General features: G+C 35.9%; 3 protein-coding genes across 4 annotated transcripts; 1 reads left to right on the top strand and 2 right to left on the bottom strand.

The window, feature by feature from the left end:
• Window positions 1-825: 825 nt before the first annotated feature.
• On the bottom strand, window positions 826-8,269 carry LOC113671059 (uncharacterized). The gene is made up of 8 exons (XM_027187270.2): window positions 7,718-8,269; window positions 5,943-6,253; window positions 5,181-5,431; window positions 4,128-4,435; window positions 3,538-3,665; window positions 2,617-2,785; window positions 2,234-2,376; window positions 826-1,483 (listed from the first exon to the last, which is right to left on the bottom strand). The coding sequence occupies exons 1-8, from the start codon at window positions 8,092-8,094 to the stop codon at window positions 924-926; spliced, it is 2,247 nt and encodes a 748-aa protein (XP_027043071.2). The 5' UTR covers window positions 8,095-8,269; the 3' UTR covers window positions 826-923.
• LOC113671061 (phosphatidylcholine transfer protein) lies at window positions 7,888-13,549 on the top strand. Of its 2 annotated transcripts, XM_027187271.2 has the most exons (8): window positions 7,902-7,920; window positions 8,520-8,600; window positions 9,803-9,979; window positions 10,563-10,680; window positions 11,185-11,264; window positions 11,981-12,152; window positions 12,363-12,430; window positions 12,731-13,549. In XM_027187271.2, the coding sequence occupies exons 3-8, from the start codon at window positions 9,848-9,850 to the stop codon at window positions 12,809-12,811; spliced, it is 651 nt and encodes a 216-aa protein (XP_027043072.1). In that variant the 5' UTR covers window positions 7,902-7,920; window positions 8,520-8,600; window positions 9,803-9,847; the 3' UTR covers window positions 12,812-13,549. The 2 variants fall into 2 exon arrangements, with proteins under 2 accessions (XP_089038619.1, XP_027043072.1); XM_089182493.1 differs by lacking the exon at window positions 12,363-12,430 and having other exon boundaries at window positions 7,888-7,920.
• LOC113671062 (succinate dehydrogenase assembly factor 3, mitochondrial) lies at window positions 10,673-16,500 on the bottom strand. Its single transcript, XM_027187273.2, has 2 exons — window positions 16,287-16,500; window positions 10,673-14,260 (listed from the first exon to the last, which is right to left on the bottom strand). Exons 1-2 carry the CDS (start codon window positions 16,443-16,445, stop codon window positions 14,099-14,101), a joined length of 321 nt encoding a protein of 106 aa, XP_027043074.1. The 5' UTR covers window positions 16,446-16,500; the 3' UTR covers window positions 10,673-14,098.
• Between the last annotated feature and the right edge of the window lie 2 nt (window positions 16,501-16,502).

The raw sequence follows: 16,502 nt of genomic DNA, 5'->3' as shown, positions 1-16,502 counted from the left end.
GCTTCTCAGTCCTCACAGAAAATGGGGAACACCATCTCATTTACCCTCTTTTTATGAATCTGGTCTGTTGGGTGTACAAGGAGTTAGTGGAGTGGTTCGTGGTTCGGTTGGTCGAACTGCCTTGATGTCAACTGATCGGTGTAGATCTTGGAAATATTATGAAACTCTCTTCACATGTTGTAATGTGCAGATAAGATAACCGCGAACAGCATTTATCAGCTCTTTTGCCACATGCTTGACTGAACTCCTCGCCTCGAGCTCGCCATAGTTGGGCCAGGCTTTAAGGGGTATGTACCACTACGAAGGGCTGGGTTTTCAAGCACTCAAGTCAGAGGTTAAAATAAACGAGTCTTAGACCAGGATGAAGGTTCTTTACAACAAAGGCTCTACCACAATCTTATTGTTCGACTGTTCTCCTTAGCACCTCGTTATACTTCAGCAGCGATGGCACTGTTCCCTGGAAATAGAAGGTCTTGGCCAAGCCAGGGTTTGTTTTGAGAACAGGATTGCAAATTGCATTTGAATTTTAGACTAGCGTAGTACTGATATACGCTTATGGAGTTTCGGACATTCAGCGATACAAACCAATCCAAAGATTCATAAAGGCGGGCTCGCTGGTTTGATAAAAAGCCGTTACATATTTCCCTAGAAGTGTTCAGAGGTTTTCCAGAGAATGGCTAAAGAAGCTGTGACAAATCCCTAGTTTGTCGATCAAACGTGAACAATAATTCATTCCCTTGTTAACAAACATGGTTTTCCCGTCTATCTTTTACGTAAAAATGAAATTATATTGTTAGTCTACCAGGAACGACTCGGAAAGACAAATCGAAAATAAACATACTCTTTACTGATAAAATTGAAAGACTACAAAACTTATAGATGCTAACCGCGCATAATATGGCACGGTGAAAGTAATGCCATCGTCAAACTTCGTCAGAAAATTGATCCTGCACAGATTTGTAAAAAACCAAGTGCGACCGCATAATTATCTCCCCCGGATCCCTGATGGGGTGTGGGTCAGTACCATTAAACCAACCAAAATACTTGACTTCGTTTCTATAATCTCCAAAACGAACTTGTTCTGTGATATCCACTACCCAGGGCACCACGTCCATTCCACAGCACCACCCATCCCTTCCATACAGCCATGTACCATGCTCGTTTGGCACCGCCCCATCCTTGACTCGGTTGGCACAGCCCATTGCTGTAGCCGCGTTTTTAAATACTTGAACATTTGAATGTCCGTTTACGATGAAATGATGAGATGTGACACAGAACTCCGCACAACCATTGTTGTCACTGCCATGGCCACTAATGGTGGCCACAAGTTTAACTTGAGTGGTCTCAGGTGGAATTCTAACGATGCGAGTGTGATACTTTTTGTTGTAGTTCTTGTCAAACTTGCCACCTCTGAATAATTTGATGATCTTGAAAGGAACATTGTATTGATCCTCTTGTCGTGCACTGTACGCTTGTGTTGAGACTAGAGACATAACAATGAATTTCAGTCAATTTCAACCCTTTTCATGACCTTGAGTCATTATAAATATGTCTGCGTCCCTCGTCTAAACGTTATCGCGCACAAAATGCGAACCGCTTCCCGTTTCCTAAATACTTTTTTAACATCCCCAACCATATTCTAAGAAATTTTTAAGGTTCTTGGGACAATTTAGGGATAAAAAATCAAGCTCTTATGAGAAATGTCGTCAAAAAGAAATGCGTTGGTGGGAGCTCAAAAAGGAGCTCCAAGTTTGTGAAACGATGACGCCTTCATATGCAGTCCCCGTATTCAGGTTGAAATCCTTATGGGGGAATCCGAGTTTTTCAATGTCCCAAGCCGACAAAAATTTCTGTAAGATCTTGGACGACCAATCCAAATTCACTATCTTCCTCACTATGTCTCCTCAGAGAACGCTTTCGACACTTTTGATGCTCACAGCACGCAAGGAACTTGTTTCATATGAACTTAATATAGGGCCTAGCACGAGAACGAGTTCTCTGTAACTCGGTGTTAGAGGACTGAGCCTAAAGTTCGAACCCTCTTGACACTCAAATTTTTTTCTGTGTAACACTTGAGACTAACGGTCCCGTCGCGTATATCAGAGCTGTTCTCTCACCAGTGATTCCAAATGTACTAAATTTTCAGGGAAAACCTGTAAAGCTGCAGTAATTTGCAAAAGCACTTGCCAGCAAGAGGCGAAGGATCAGACCCACCTTTGATATTCATACTTACATCTAACATGATCAGACAGCCTGATATCAAGAGAAGGCTTCCAAGCTCGCTCCCAGAAAGGATGTTTCATTTGCAAAGTACAGGTTTCAGATGTAAACAGAGGTAATAAAGGTGTGATGTTTGTCAACCAACGTCCTACAGACCTACAAAAGCATAGCAAGGTAAAACATCACTGACAGTGCTTCGACTTACAAGAAGCACCTTGAGGTTTAGCTCTGAGTGCTTCCAAAAGCCAAACTTCAAGGTGCTTTTAAATGGTTATAGGCTTCTGGTACAATACAAGTTGTTATCATAATTCATGAGTTTCATTTTCACGCCAGATATTGTTTCTTAAGAACTCAAGAAGGAAGTGAAATTAGAAACAAGATTTTTGCGCATCTCACCTCCTGTAAGGTGTTATCCAGCGGCCCAACTCCTCCCCACACAGTGGACTGGTTTTATCACAACAAACAGTGAGGTGGACAACATGATCCCAATGAGGACATGAGTAGTCACTTTTACCAGGGCAGTACAAGGACATGTCCAGTTCTACATTTCTGTACATCTGTAATTCTACAGGAAAATGGAAGAAATTCAGGATGGGTTAAAAAAATATATTATACATTAGACTTACTATGAAAAATCTGATTGGTTAAGAGCATTCAATCCATACACAATAGCATGTGAAGTTGACATGGTAACCTAATACTTGTATTGTATAATGCATTTATCATATACAATACAGCATTTATCATGTCAAGTTCAAAGTTTGCCTAGTTTCCAAGTCCCTCATCTGTGAAGTGTTAATAAAAATTTGCAAACTTAGTGAGAAGAGTCTTCTTTTTGAGATTGTTTAAAAAAATGTATAACAAAACAATTGTTGAGTTCACTTTGCATGATATCACAAATTATCAGATCTTGGTTTTGATTGGTTTTGATATCATGCTCAACCTCATTCAGTCCTTGTTTAATACTACAAAAACCCCTCACTTTTTCCAGGTTAATGTTATCAATTTATGATTGAAGAGCCCACAAAATTAAAACAAATATTTGGCTTATTTCAAACCCTTTTCAAATAAGATAGGAATGGTATATTTCCTTTTGAAAGATGTTCTAGCCATCTCATTAGGGGTGTGCAAGGTTGGAGTATTATGCACAAGAAACAAGTAATAACTTTATAAATTTTTTCACTCAAAGGTCACTAACAAAACCTATAACTACATCTCTGAAGAGAGTCCCTCTGTGTTCTTCACACTTGGCATTGAAAATGCATGGTGTAAAGCAAAATACTGGTTAGGTATTTCAGAAATATAGCAACAACTGACCTTCAAGTGGTGGAAGACTTATATTTCTCACTGCACCAGTCTTTCCTTCCATTAGTGTATGGTTAAACACATGGATTATCTTTGCACTGCCAGTCAAGTTGTGGACTAAGTCTGTTTTGTAATTAAACCTAATGGAACAAGAGATGAATTTTAAAAATTATTTAAATTAAACATCTCATGAAACTTTTCCTTTTAAAAGGGCTCATCCCCTTTCTGACTGGGAAAATAAATTTATACCCATTTTTCCCCAAAAGATGCCAGTGATAAAAGTATACCTTCAAATTGTGAATACTTAAGTACTAAATACCTAAAACTGCCTTAGGTTCTTGACTCTTGTCTACATACCAAATACCATTGATAATTTCTTAAAAGATGTGTAACTTAGATGCGCATTCTGTATGCTTGATTAAAACAAGACAAACAAATTCCTGAATACCCAAAACCCCTGGTCAGACCAAATTAACATGTATTTTTTTTGTACCAGTAACTGGACATAAAACAAGTTTCAACTTAATTGCATAAATTTTTAAGTGGCAATTTGAAAAATGCGTAAAACAGTAAAACAACTTGTTATGAGCTACCAAACTCACCATTTTGCCTCATAGGCCATGAACTTCATTGAAGGGAATAGAAACAAACCCACTTCAGCCAGTTTTCCCTGACCATCAATACCCAAGAAAAAATTTTCTTGAGGTGTAAACTGGTAGGAAACATAAAGCTTCATTTTAGCACGCAGCAAGTGTTTGATGTGAATACCATCCTTATGTGAAATCATTGATGCTGGTGTGTAAAGAGGTTTGAAGCAGTGGTGACCCTTGCAACTCAGTTCTTTAATTGGTGCATCTTCTTCAGAATATATTATAACTGCCTTAACTCCCACCTTGTTCATGTTGTGAATCTATAGAGAGAAAATTAGGTTAAAATCAATGTTTCTGTAAAAAAAATGATAAAACAGTACAATGCTGGCAAATCCTTTGCAGGACGCAGACTTTGAAAATGAATAAGAAATCAATCCTTTCACTCTCAAGACCTAAATTTCAATTCTCCACACTGTGTCCCATGTTTTGTATAATTTTAGCCCTAAGAATTTGGTGTTGCATCAGACAATATCCACAAATTGACATTTTCTTTCTTCTCAAATCTCTTTTGTCCAAAACTATAATGTGATTGTAAGGAGATATTCTGCTTTGGTCACTCCTGGGAGTGAAAAGGTTTAAGTGATCAAGAACTTGTGAGTGACTACATAGAAAGATGTCCGTGTAAGAATCACAAGGACCTCACAACTTTTGGCTAAGAAATCTAAGTTATCACTTTTAAAAAGTTCTTATAAAAGCAAAATTAAGTGAGTTTCCTCCAAAAACCCTGCACATTCAGAACAATACAACTTGAAGTACAACAGAGAGTAGTTTTTGTAGGACCTGCAATGATGAAATCCTTAGTTTCCTTATTTTGTGGTTTTCAAGGTATAAAGCTTGAGAGAACTAGTGAAATTTTAAAGCATAGAGCGTAATATCTAGACAAAGTATGTTTGGCACATCTCCCAAAGTTAGTATGACCCACTCCTTAAAAAATAAATTTGAGGGACAAACAAAAGAGCCATGCTCAAGTAAGCATAGTTCATCAAAATTCCTCATTTTCATAACCTTAGTAAAATAAGAGCAGTCTCCACCAGGAGACACTAAAGCAATATGCCCTTCCTGGGCCTTTGTTTTCTGATCTTCATGTGTTTCGTCACTGACACCATCCCTGTTTTCTTCCTCCCAGTCAGATTTAAAGTGACAAGCATTTCCATAATAAGCAACACGATAATGAGCACCCTTGTGAATCAAATTGTGAGGTGATGGCAGCCAATCATATCTTGCATCCAACCTCTGTGTTACCAGCATCACTTCACCTGAAAAAAGATGATCAAAAGAATTTAATTGAGACCAAAGCCTTGTTGCAATTTAAGACAGTGAATGGCTTGAAAGTTCTTCAGATGCCTTACCTTTCAAGGGAATCAATAACTACCTCCAAAACATTAAGTTTTCTTACCTTACCTGAATCACAACAAGAAGCTGTAAATTTCACCAGAACACAATCCCATGAGTCCACAAAGAAAACTGAATTTTTGCAAAATGTAACCTAAACTTTGTTGGGTTACTTTTGGAGGGTCAGTGTTTACCCATGGTTTTAATGTCTGACTATCTTTGTATACTAAATTTATGGTATGATGTATCATTTACCATCTTTTACATTATGGTGGACTGTCAGACCTCCTTGATCAATCCAGCGATAAAGTCCTCACTTTTTTTAATTGGTTCTTCAAATTAAAATATTTTTGACATTTACTTAGTTCTTGCCAGCCATGCACCATAATTACTATCTCAAATGTTCCAATCCTTACACCTTCAGAATGGATTTACCTTCCTGTGATTTGATGACAACTTGAGCCAGTGCACAGCCTGTACCAAAGCAAGGCCAGTGCATTAATGCATAGGGAATCCAGTTTCCAAAGTCATATACTGGAAGACTGGCAAAATGAAGCCTATCTTTCCATGATGCCACCCAACTTTTGCCACATTTGTCTTTAGTTACAGTTGCATGGTGCGCTCTTAGTTGTGACAGCTTGAAAAAGGGTTCCTTTTCCACAGAATCATTGTTTTTATCATGTCTGATTTTTTTATAGTACCTCTGGCATGTTGTTTTCAAATCCTGTTGCAATACATTTGTCTTCCTGAAAAGTAGAAGTGTTAATCAATGAAATATTAATTCTTGAATTAAGTAGCAGCATTTGTTATCTCTTTATTTAACCTACCATCCCCTCTTAACCCTTTTTTTAACCCCATCTAATTTCTCCTTACAATATATTACCACTGAATCACACATTAATGTCATGAGAATAAAGGAAATCATCACCAACTAAAGAAACTCTTGATTGTTAGACAAATTCTCCTTGTCAGCACCTTTGTAAATGTCATTCCTCCAAGATAGATTGTGAAGGTTCCTATTGAAAAATTTAAAAAAAACTATCCTACAAAGCTAGGTACCATGCAGAGTCCCATTTTGTGGATATGGCCAAAATTCATTTTACCTATAGAGGTATCAATAATCTAGTTTTAACCACCAAACCTATGAACAGGAGTGAGGTCCAGGGTGACATTGATATACTCAAGAAGAAGGACTAGTCAATTTTAACAGAGGAATTTAGATATAAAAAGTAGCAATGTTTGGATATCGACAGGTTTACATGAAGCCTCATTCTTGTTCACAGGCTTAGCTATTAAGGACACAAAGTGTTACCCATTATTATCACTTTGTCTGGCATTATGGTACATTTTGCAGGCTAAAGTAAAGATTTTGGAGAGCTTAAATGCACTTGCACATTTGCGTAAATGTTCAGGCTGTTTTATTTTCATGTTTATTTTTATTTAAATAATTTTATTTTCAGTGCCCCCCAAAGTGAGAATTATAGAAATACAGTCAAAGTTCCCATGTATTAACATGTTTTGGGCCTTGGTCAAAATCATCCTGACAACACTCTGGCTAATGAGACTGAGTCAGGCCCATAACATATTTATGCCTGAGAGCATAGATTATTTGTTTTTATTAATAATCATTCAATGTTGGCATTGGAATAAAGTACCTATCTCTGTATCATCATGTAATTTTTTTCTCTCATTTAATACAAGCACTTAACAACTGGCCCCATAAGAAACAGTGAATTTACAAGAAACTATTTTAAATTAGGGTACACAAGCTCCATTGAGAGTTTTCGCCTGAAAGAAAAAATTCAGACACAAAATTGTTTTCTTGTATGTCGTTCTTCAGAAGCATTTTGTATTTTGCAACAGTTTTGAGGTAAACACAGGGCCTGACATAACTGAGTATTTTTCTTGGAAATTGGAAATAAAAATTTCAAGCACTTATTTCTTGGAATTTTATTATCAGTTTTAGAGGAAGATGGTTAGAGTCCTTGCCTGAGCCTACATATTGTGAGAAAAACACCAGCACAACAAATAATGTTTACCTTACGGTCATTTCTCAGATCGTTAATAACTTTGACAGCACTGGCAGCCGTCATTATGGGTTTTTAAAACACCCCAGGGGTTGCACATGTCTACAAAATTTACCCCTTTAAGGTATAGCCTCCCCAGCGCCTTTGGCGCGTTTCGTAGGTTTTAGGACGCATTTTACTCACCTTTTAAAGTAATCCTCTACTGCTTTATGTAGAGTTTTTCGTAGCCAAAGCACGTCCTCTAGGGCTGTAGAGTCCGAGGATGACATGAATACGTAGTGAGTATTCCCTGGTGAATACTCGATGAACTCTTGCAGAGAAGTTTCATTTGTCCACAACGCTTCCAAGAAAGCCGATCGCTTGGTGAACAGGTGAAATATGACCGGGTGCGTTGACGTTCTAGGGTTTCCATTATTCTTCTTGTACACAATCCTGCCATTAACCGTTTGGAGAGCGAATGATGGTGCGGTATCCCCGGGCTGAAGATTTGGCAGTTGACTCCAGGCGAGAGCAAAACGAACCACGGACAGCAGAAGTGATTTTCTCGGATCAAATCGCATATTGATTTTACTCGCACAGCATTTTTTAACTTTCCTATGAGCGATGAACTCCCCTGACAGCGGGAAATTGTAAATATTTGCGAATAATTAGAGGACGAGAACATTTTTAGAAGCATGATCCAATTGCTCTGGTGACAACCTTAAATGAGTCGGGGAACTGACGGGACATCTGATCGCACATGTATGTCAACATCATGTTTTAAGAGGATCGAAAATGATCAAGCTTTCTGCCAATTAAGCTACATTTTAAAGAAATAAATTGAAAGAATATCACAGGAAAATTTTTTTCTCTCTGTAAAACTTTTATAAAAAACATTTCTTTGAAATCAATATCATTTTTGTCCCTGTTATATTAAAAAAGCAGTGGAACAAATTGATTCTATCATTGGTCAAAAGCCCAATTCTCCTTACACGTTTACTTGAAGGTCGAGAGTTCACAGTTTTTCCCGAAACTTACTGGCAAGTCAACGGAAAATTTGTCTTGAGTAAACTACGATGAATCCCGGGTGAGTATCAATATTTTATCATTTGATTTAACCCTATATGCCCGGAAAAGTAAAGGTAAAGATTATATCTGAGCTGAATTTTGAGATCAACACGTTTGGACACTTTTTACGTGATGTTTCAATTAGTTTCCTGCCTCTTCTCTCGTTTGTAATTTGTGGCTTTTTTATTCGAATGAGCTCTCCAAGTGTCCTTGCAGAGCAAACCTTATCATTTCTGTTCCCATATAATTGCTTTTACCAATGTAAACAGAAGTATATAAAGGCTTAAGGATGCAGGTAGCGTATGATCTAACAGGTCCCTTTAGGTATCTGCTTCGTTGCTGTAAGGGTAAGGAATATGTATGAGAAAAAAAAAACACCGAAACCCAGAGTAAAGAATACAATTAGATTTTCAATACAAATTTACTTATTACTTTATTTAAAGAAAATTGTCTGAGTAAAACAAGTTAATCGTCTCTCTCCCTAATCCTTTACAATGTTGAATTTATTCCTAGAAAGTTTCCTTTTCTGTCAACACATTGTTTAGGGTGTTTAATCGCTGTTTTGCAAACCCATTCCAAGTTAATTCTTAACAGACATATTGTGAGGTTTGTTTTTTAGGACAAACAATTCCTCAGGAATTTTTGCCATATTTATGGGTACCCTCCCTGAGTGGGACTCAGAGGTTGAATTCATAGTTCCCTGTGAAATAAAATTTTTACAGAGAGTCTGAGTTTGTATCGTTCCTCACATGTTTTCCGCTGTTTATATGATAATGTGATTAGTTCTTCAGAGATGAAATTGACACTCCTTTGTAATAACTTGGAAGACTAACTTTTTAAATATAATTAAGCTGTTGTGATAACAGATTTCTTGACAGTATCAGAATGAAAAGAAGGGAAACTCTGACTAGTGGAAAAGTTATTGTAGCAACCTGTTGTGGTGAACATTACACATAGGTGTGTCCCTATTGAGTACAGATGAGAGTTTCTTTTTCCTTTTAGTGTCAATTCACTTAGAGAAAAAAAGAGTATGAACAATATGCATTCAAGGAAAATATCTATACCTCAAAACAGTGTACATGACTCCCACTGTCATCACAAGTATGGTACAGACCTGAAATTTTTTTCTGATACATGTTTGCTAAACACCAACATTTGTTAATTTCTGCTGATATTTAAAACCTAATTAAATAATTTCCATCCAAAAATTTCAATGTTCAGGATTTGAATGATCTTACTCAAACTTAGAAGACATATAGAGGACCCATGGGGTTTGATGAAGCCAAATTCTTGGAGGCAGCGCGTGAAATTGACAATGTAAATCTGGACGGGTATGAGTTCTTTACAGAGTCTCTTAAGGAAACTGTACAGTGTAAGATATACAGAAAGTATGACGAGGTTAGTGTTGGTATCTGTAGGGCATTGTTTAAGAGTTAAATGTAATTTAAAGGGATTCTAATAACTCAAGAATGGTGCTACAGATTAGAACTTACTAAAGACTACTGAGAATTACTGTCAACCTATAAGTGTTGAATACTTGTTCTTTTAAAAGACCCTAAACACCTTTATTAGCCTGAATTATTTTTTTGAATGGTTTGTTACAAGGTTTTGCTTTGGTAATCATCAAGGAAAAGGGTATTATATTGTTTTCAATATCTTCATCACCTCACCCATATACTTTTTTTTGCAAATTTACTCTTGGAAAGATATGTTCAATGATGGACAGAATGAAAATTATATTTCACAAGGAACTTAAAGCAAAAAATGCTGAAACTAATAAATTGTTTTCACAGCTTTCTGCTTTATTGGTGCTAGTCATGGGAAACATTAAAAAAGAACTGAAAAAGACCGCCCACAGAAGGCTTTGGATTGTTCTTACTAAATAATAGTTCTGTTAATCCTGTACATTTGCTCCCTCATAGTTAAAAAAAAATAAAACTGGTGTAATCAAAGGCTTACAGCTTAATTTTGCCGTTTTTAGGTTTCTGGATTATATGAATACAAAATAACAGGATTGCTTGAAGATGTTGGTCTAGATGTGTGTAAAAATGTTTATATGGACTTAGAATACAGAAAGAAATGGGATGGATATGTCAAGGGTGAGGTTCACTCACACTTCAAATTTATTCATTTTTCAGTATTTGTCAATGGATAATTGTAATGTGATTATCCACTTACGCTGTCTAACATTACTCTGGATACGATACGATAGAGTTTGAATTTAACAATAAAAATGCAACAATATACACATTTAATCATTTTTTCAATCAGTAAATTGTCAGGTCAGGGCAGAGACCAAGGGCTTTGTTTAGTGCAGGGCAAGGTCATGATCCCACAAAAATGTATCAGACCCCCTTTCTACTAGAACATTATGTGGACCTGCCCTTTACTGATGCTACTTGGCTTGGCCAGAAATTTGTCCCTAATTCAATTTAATTAACAGACCAAAAATTAAATCTTACTATCCTGGACAATGAATGGTTGTTGTTTGTTACTTTCAAAAATTTGGTTGTAATTGTAAATATCCTAGCTAGGAAATTAGGTTGTTATTAATATCCTTGCTAGAAAATTAGAATCCATGAACTGATTTGTGTCTTAACTAGAACTTTATGAATTTGATGATGATGGAGTCAAGAGTATTTACTGGAATGTAAACTATCCATGGCCCATGTCAAACAGAGATGTATCCTTTGGAAATCACTGCCAGTATTCATTGTAATTTTAATTTTTTTGTAGTAACCTTCCACATAATTTTTCTAATTTTGAAATTAAAAAGTGCTTTTCAATCAATAAGGGCCATGCACTAAATGCAAACTTCACTGTATCTGTCATTATCCCTCCAGCAATCCTTATCCTCTTTGCCATCATGTAATTACTATTGCCATCTGCCACTTAATACACAAGGGTAATCAGGCTCTAAATGTTAAATTAAAGCTGGTTTGGTCCATACCATCCTTAGAATAAAGCCTCTCTTAAGTTTTTTAACCCTGGAATTGGAAGATGTTTAACTTTGGACCACATCCACTCCCACCCCACTCCCACAGTTAGTTGATTCACTTTCTTTTTTCCAGTCTCTCCCCACTTACTGACAATGGAGGCACATAATCAAAAGTATAAAACATTTCTTCACAAAAAATACAACCATTGTAGAAAATAAACTTAATTACTATTGATGTGGATAAAATTGCTTGTCATTGATTTCTTCACATTTATGTTTAATAAATGTCAAATTTGCCATGAACTGGGAGATTTAAAGAAGTGGATGGAAGACCAGGAGATTTGATCTGCACCCCAAAGACTTGCAGATAAACCACTAGAAAAGCTTGTATAGCTTAATTTCTCTTGTGCATTTATGTTCCTTGACAAAAAAATTCTGTATTCAAATTCTACTCTTGACAGTATGTATACACACGAGAAATGCGTGAAATGGAAATAAACAGTATTCCATCTGTTGTTGTGTTAGCTGAAAGTAATTCACTTTCCAAGATTCCAGAAAAATCAGGGGTTGTGAGAGTGAAAGAATTTCACCAAAGTCTAGTAATTCAGAGTGATGGTAAAGTAGGAACAAAAGGTACTGAACAGGTGGCTTATGTATCAAAGTAATTACATGAAATTGTTTGCATGACTTTAAAAGAGCATCTTGCACCCTTGAGAGGAACTCATTTCAAGAACTATCTATGCTTGCCTAAATTACCTAAAATAGTTTTTATCAATGTGCACTACCATTTGTAACAAAAAGACCAGTGGTATTCTGAGACATTTATCTATTAACTTCTTCTAGCATTCATGCATTACTTTGACAATCCTGGAGGAAGTATCCCAACTTGGCTTATTAACTGGGCTGCAAAGGTTTGTTCTAATAAATAAGAATGCACATAAAGCTATTTATGACACACATTATATATTCTGAAAAGAAAGTTTGGATCACTTCTCCTAGACTTTTAAAATACAACCTAGGAATACTGGTACATGTTCTTTACTGTCAAATCAGAGTTCGCTATTAATAATATCCTGAGATTGGATGATGTGTTCCAAAAACTTTACTATTGCCCTTGACTTCATGGCACCCTCAGGTACCAAGAATACTAATGATGTATTCATTTAAGTTTTCTGCATGCCATAGTTAATTTTTTGTTTATTTATCCTCAGACTGGAGTGCCAACCTTTATGAACTCAATGAGAGATGCCTGTTTAGGTTATGAGAAATACACTTCCTCCAAAGGGACTTGACACAAAGTTGACCGCACTTGCACCATTTGTGATTGGCCTAGCAACTACACTATATAATATTATGTTTCTACAACCTACTGTTAAGAAGTTCATCAACTAACTACTTCTGATCCACTAAATGGCTGTGGAAATTCTCATATGTTAAGTAGCAGAAATGTAACTGTAATTTTTATGACTATCATGTCACATAAACATTTTGTGAGGTTTTATTTTATCCTAATTTATGGGTTATCCTTGGTCCAAGAGAAAAACCTTTACAAAATGTGCATGCAAATCAATCATTGCAAAAATAAATTTTTCTTATCTCAACCAACTCAAAATACTGATCTATATTTCAACTTCCATGTGGCTCCTTTCCCCATCACCCAACAAATTAGGAAATTTGAAAATAATAGTTCTCTTTTTTTGTCATGTTCTACTTTTTGAACAAGCAACTGCAAAAGAAGGTTTCCAGAAGAAGAGTGGATACTACTTTACAGACTGTTGCATGTATGCACAATATTTTTTTTTGATACATATGCCTCATGTCTTAGTATTTAATTTCTGTTTGCAAGAATATAAGATTGTTACAATTTCAAGTTTGGGTTTTGGTTGTTGTCATTTCATGCCCAGAGAGAAAAATTATTATAATGTCAGAAGATATGAACAATAGCAATTTTTCACAGCATGCATTTTGTAATATTCTATTGATATTGTGCACATATTTAATTTGCTTCATTAAAAATTTATTTTTTTCTCACACAGAACTATTTCCATGTGTTCAAGTTTTTATCTGCATTATTAGCATATTATACAAAAAAAATTTATACATATGGTAAAAGAATTTCAAATTTTTCCTTAGTTTGAATTTTTTCAAACTAGCTTGATTATTATTTCCGTTGACTCATGTAATCATAAGTATTACAGATGATGAAAATAAGGATTAAGCTGTTTTGAAAAATTTCACACCTTGAGAAAATTTAAACCACAGCATAAACATGCACAAGAATGTTCAAATTTGATGGCAACACCATCACTCTTTAATTTTCATAGTTTTACTTTAAGTGATACATGTACACACCTACTCTGATTGGCCAAATACACAACTATAAATAGAACATGAACCATAGGATTCTGGATCCATGAATGGACATGACAATCCTTAGTTTATTTCACACTGTCAGTGAAGTATTCTTTTGAAGTCTTGACTGCTGTTGCTCATTTATTGATGGTACCCACCATTTTCTATTCCACCAAAGCACAAGATATGAGACTCTCCAACAAATTTAGTTCATACCCATTTAAGAACTAATGATTTTTGGTTGTGTCTGAGTCAGTGGCTATTTCTTGGTGTAGTGCGTAAAGCTGACATAACTGCTCATCATTCGCACTTGACAATTGATCTTCTGATAAATAGCTTCCGAAGTCCTTTCCTAGTTCTTGCTGTCTTTCTAACATATCAGCATACATCTACAAATGAATAAAAAATTGAAGAATTCATTATTCACAAAGTAGGTGCGTTGGGACTCACTTTCCTGTCAGCAAGTGGTGTAGGGTCTGGTTAACAGCTTTGAGTGAGATTACTCACAGAAAAAGAGGATATATACAGAAAAGACAACCCTCACCCAACCCTAGTTGGTTTGATGGTGATTCCACAGAAGCCAAGGCTCCAAAATGTGATGAAGATGAGCATTGGAAGTTTTAAAATTCCAAGATATTAGATGTTGTATGTTTCAATGGGTTGATTTCCACCCCATTGCAGCATCAATAATAAATAAAACAGGCTACTTCAGAGAACATCTTTAAAAGTTTCCTTAATGGATATTTTTGGTTGCTTTGGGGTGGTAGTTGATGTAAGCCCAATTGTTCCATGTCTTTTGTCCTTGGAGCAAACTTCTGCATAGAAACTCTAGCATAAAATTTAACTAAATCCTCTTTAGTTTCTTTTAATTTTAGCTTCAATGGCCCACTACTATTTTATCTCAGCTAACACTGCTGATGCTAGAAAGCTTCCTAAACCACACAGAATGCCATCTTATGTCATTTTTACTTCTAATGTTGACAGAGGAATCTTAAATTATTATGCATTAATAAGGCTGAGTTTGGGCATAAATATTTTATTTCAGTTGTCTTGTAGAAGTGACCTATGAAGTAAAAAGTAACTCTTGCCCATGTATTTCTAGAAAACAATTTTCAGCTGGCAACCAAAGAGATTTTAAAGTGAGAAAAGAGACAATAAGTTATTAATTGGCTTCATTTGTTAAAAAATACTTTGCTTCAAAATAATGCCCAGCTGGAAAAACAAAATTTATTTAAGAAGAATGGCAAGAAAACTAGGAATGTTCTCTGTGACTCACAAAAGCATTACTGACCATGCTAAGAACCAATCAGATTGTAAGATTTGTTACCATGCTCCCTGAGAAAAAAAAAATTTATCTTATTAGACTTTTTGGTGTGTATTATCACTAAGTAGTGTAACGAGTTGTTGTACTTTGATGAGCCTGTAGGGTAAGTCAAAATACAAACTAGTAAATATTCAGTGATACTACACACTGAAATGTCCAGTAAGTTATTTAATATCTGACTGCTTTTTTTTCTGCTTAGTCTTTCAGTTCATTTCTCGTAAGGCGGGAAAAGCAGAACTTATAGCACGCTCAGCTGACTAGTTAAACAGGTTTTTTTACTGCAAAAAATAACCAACGGTCCAAATAACTGTACAATATCGCAGGATATTTGTACTCTGTTCTCGCATTATTTGTACTCTACTTTGTGCAGTTGGATGATAATGAAGAAATGTAAAATGGTTCCCGTGTTTACATAGCCTGATGTAAACACGCGGGAGGTTGGGAGAACATGAGATAGGCGTAGGAAACCACGACATGAAGCAGAGTGGTTTCCAGCTTGTTGAGTGCTCTCCCAACCACCCAAGTGTTTACATCAGGCTATGTAAACACAGAAACCATTTTACAGTTCTTTTATAAAATAACTTATGAAAGAGGAATGAAAACTGTGTTTACATACGCTCATGTAAAATGGTTTTATGGCCAATCAGAGCGCGCGTACTATTTGGATTATTTTATAAAGCGAAATATCCAATCCTTGAGCTTACTAATAGTATGAAACGTGCCACAGTTGCCCTCATTATTCAAAACTCGCACCTTTTTACAAACTGCTTGAAATTATTGACACTTGAATCTAACTAACACTTTTCTTATTCAAGAGTAATATACAAATGTCTCTCAACGTGGTGCGGCGAAAATTAAAAGAAAAGGAATGAAAAAATAACAACATTACTGTGCTGCCGGTCACGTACAGCTAGACCTAATTTACAGAGTAGATAATAAATCACTGTAAAATAGATACATTCTAAAACTTTTATCTAGTAACGAATTCATGTTGTGTAATAGGATTCCACAATTCCAAAACTACGACCATTACTTTCTCGATAAGACCGTTTTCGTTACATAATACTTGGCGAGAAGTGCAAGCAAGTTACCTTCCACTCTTGGATAAATTCTGTGAGTTGTTCTCGTGTAGCATTTTTGTGTCTTCTAAACTCATCTTTTAAATACTGGTCTCCTAAAGCCTTAGCTGTTAGAGGAAGGTTCCTATGTAGCTTTAGAATACGGCGATAGAGCCTTAGAGAAGCGTTCATTACTCTGATTTCGTGTTAAGTAAAGTCATAGAGAAAGTAACAGGCGCAACAGTCATT

Source organism: Pocillopora damicornis, chromosome 9 (genome assembly GCF_964200805.1).
Source record: "Pocillopora damicornis chromosome 9, jaPocDami1.2, whole genome shotgun sequence".
NCBI classification, from domain to species: Eukaryota; Metazoa; Cnidaria; class Anthozoa; order Scleractinia; family Pocilloporidae; genus Pocillopora; species Pocillopora damicornis.
Note: the sequence above shows the minus strand (reverse complement) of the source record. Positions and strands in the feature narration are given on the sequence as shown.

What these genes read in the sequence shown, in the direction of transcription:
- LOC113671059 (XM_027187270.2), bottom strand. Translation starts at nt 8,094, where the DNA reads ATGCGATTTGATCCGAGAAAATCACTTCTGCTGTCCGTGGTTCGTTTT. An exon ending in ATGGCCTATGAGGCAAAATG is followed by an intron (nt 3,666 to 4,127) that starts GTGAGTTTGGTA and finishes TTGTTCCATTAG; the next exon opens with GTTTAATTACAAAACAGACT. An exon ending in TGGATAACACCTTACAGGAG is followed by an intron (nt 2,377 to 2,616) that starts GTGAGATGCGCA and finishes ATGCTTTTGTAG; the next exon opens with GTCTGTAGGACGTTGGTTGA.
- LOC113671061 (XM_027187271.2), top strand. Translation starts at nt 9,848, where the DNA reads ATGGGGTTTGATGAAGCCAAATTCTTGGAGGCAGCGCGTGAAATTGAC. An exon ending in TATACAGAAAGTATGACGAG is followed by an intron (nt 9,980 to 10,562) that starts GTTAGTGTTGGT and finishes TGCCGTTTTTAG; the next exon opens with GTTTCTGGATTATATGAATA. An exon ending in TTATTAACTGGGCTGCAAAG is followed by an intron (nt 12,431 to 12,730) that starts GTTTGTTCTAAT and finishes ATTTATCCTCAG; the next exon opens with ACTGGAGTGCCAACCTTTAT.
- LOC113671062 (XM_027187273.2), bottom strand. Translation starts at nt 16,445, where the DNA reads ATGAACGCTTCTCTAAGGCTCTATCGCCGTATTCTAAAGCTACATAGG. An exon ending in AATTTATCCAAGAGTGGAAG is followed by an intron (nt 14,261 to 16,286) that starts GTAACTTGCTTG and finishes ATTCATTTGTAG; the next exon opens with ATGTATGCTGATATGTTAGA.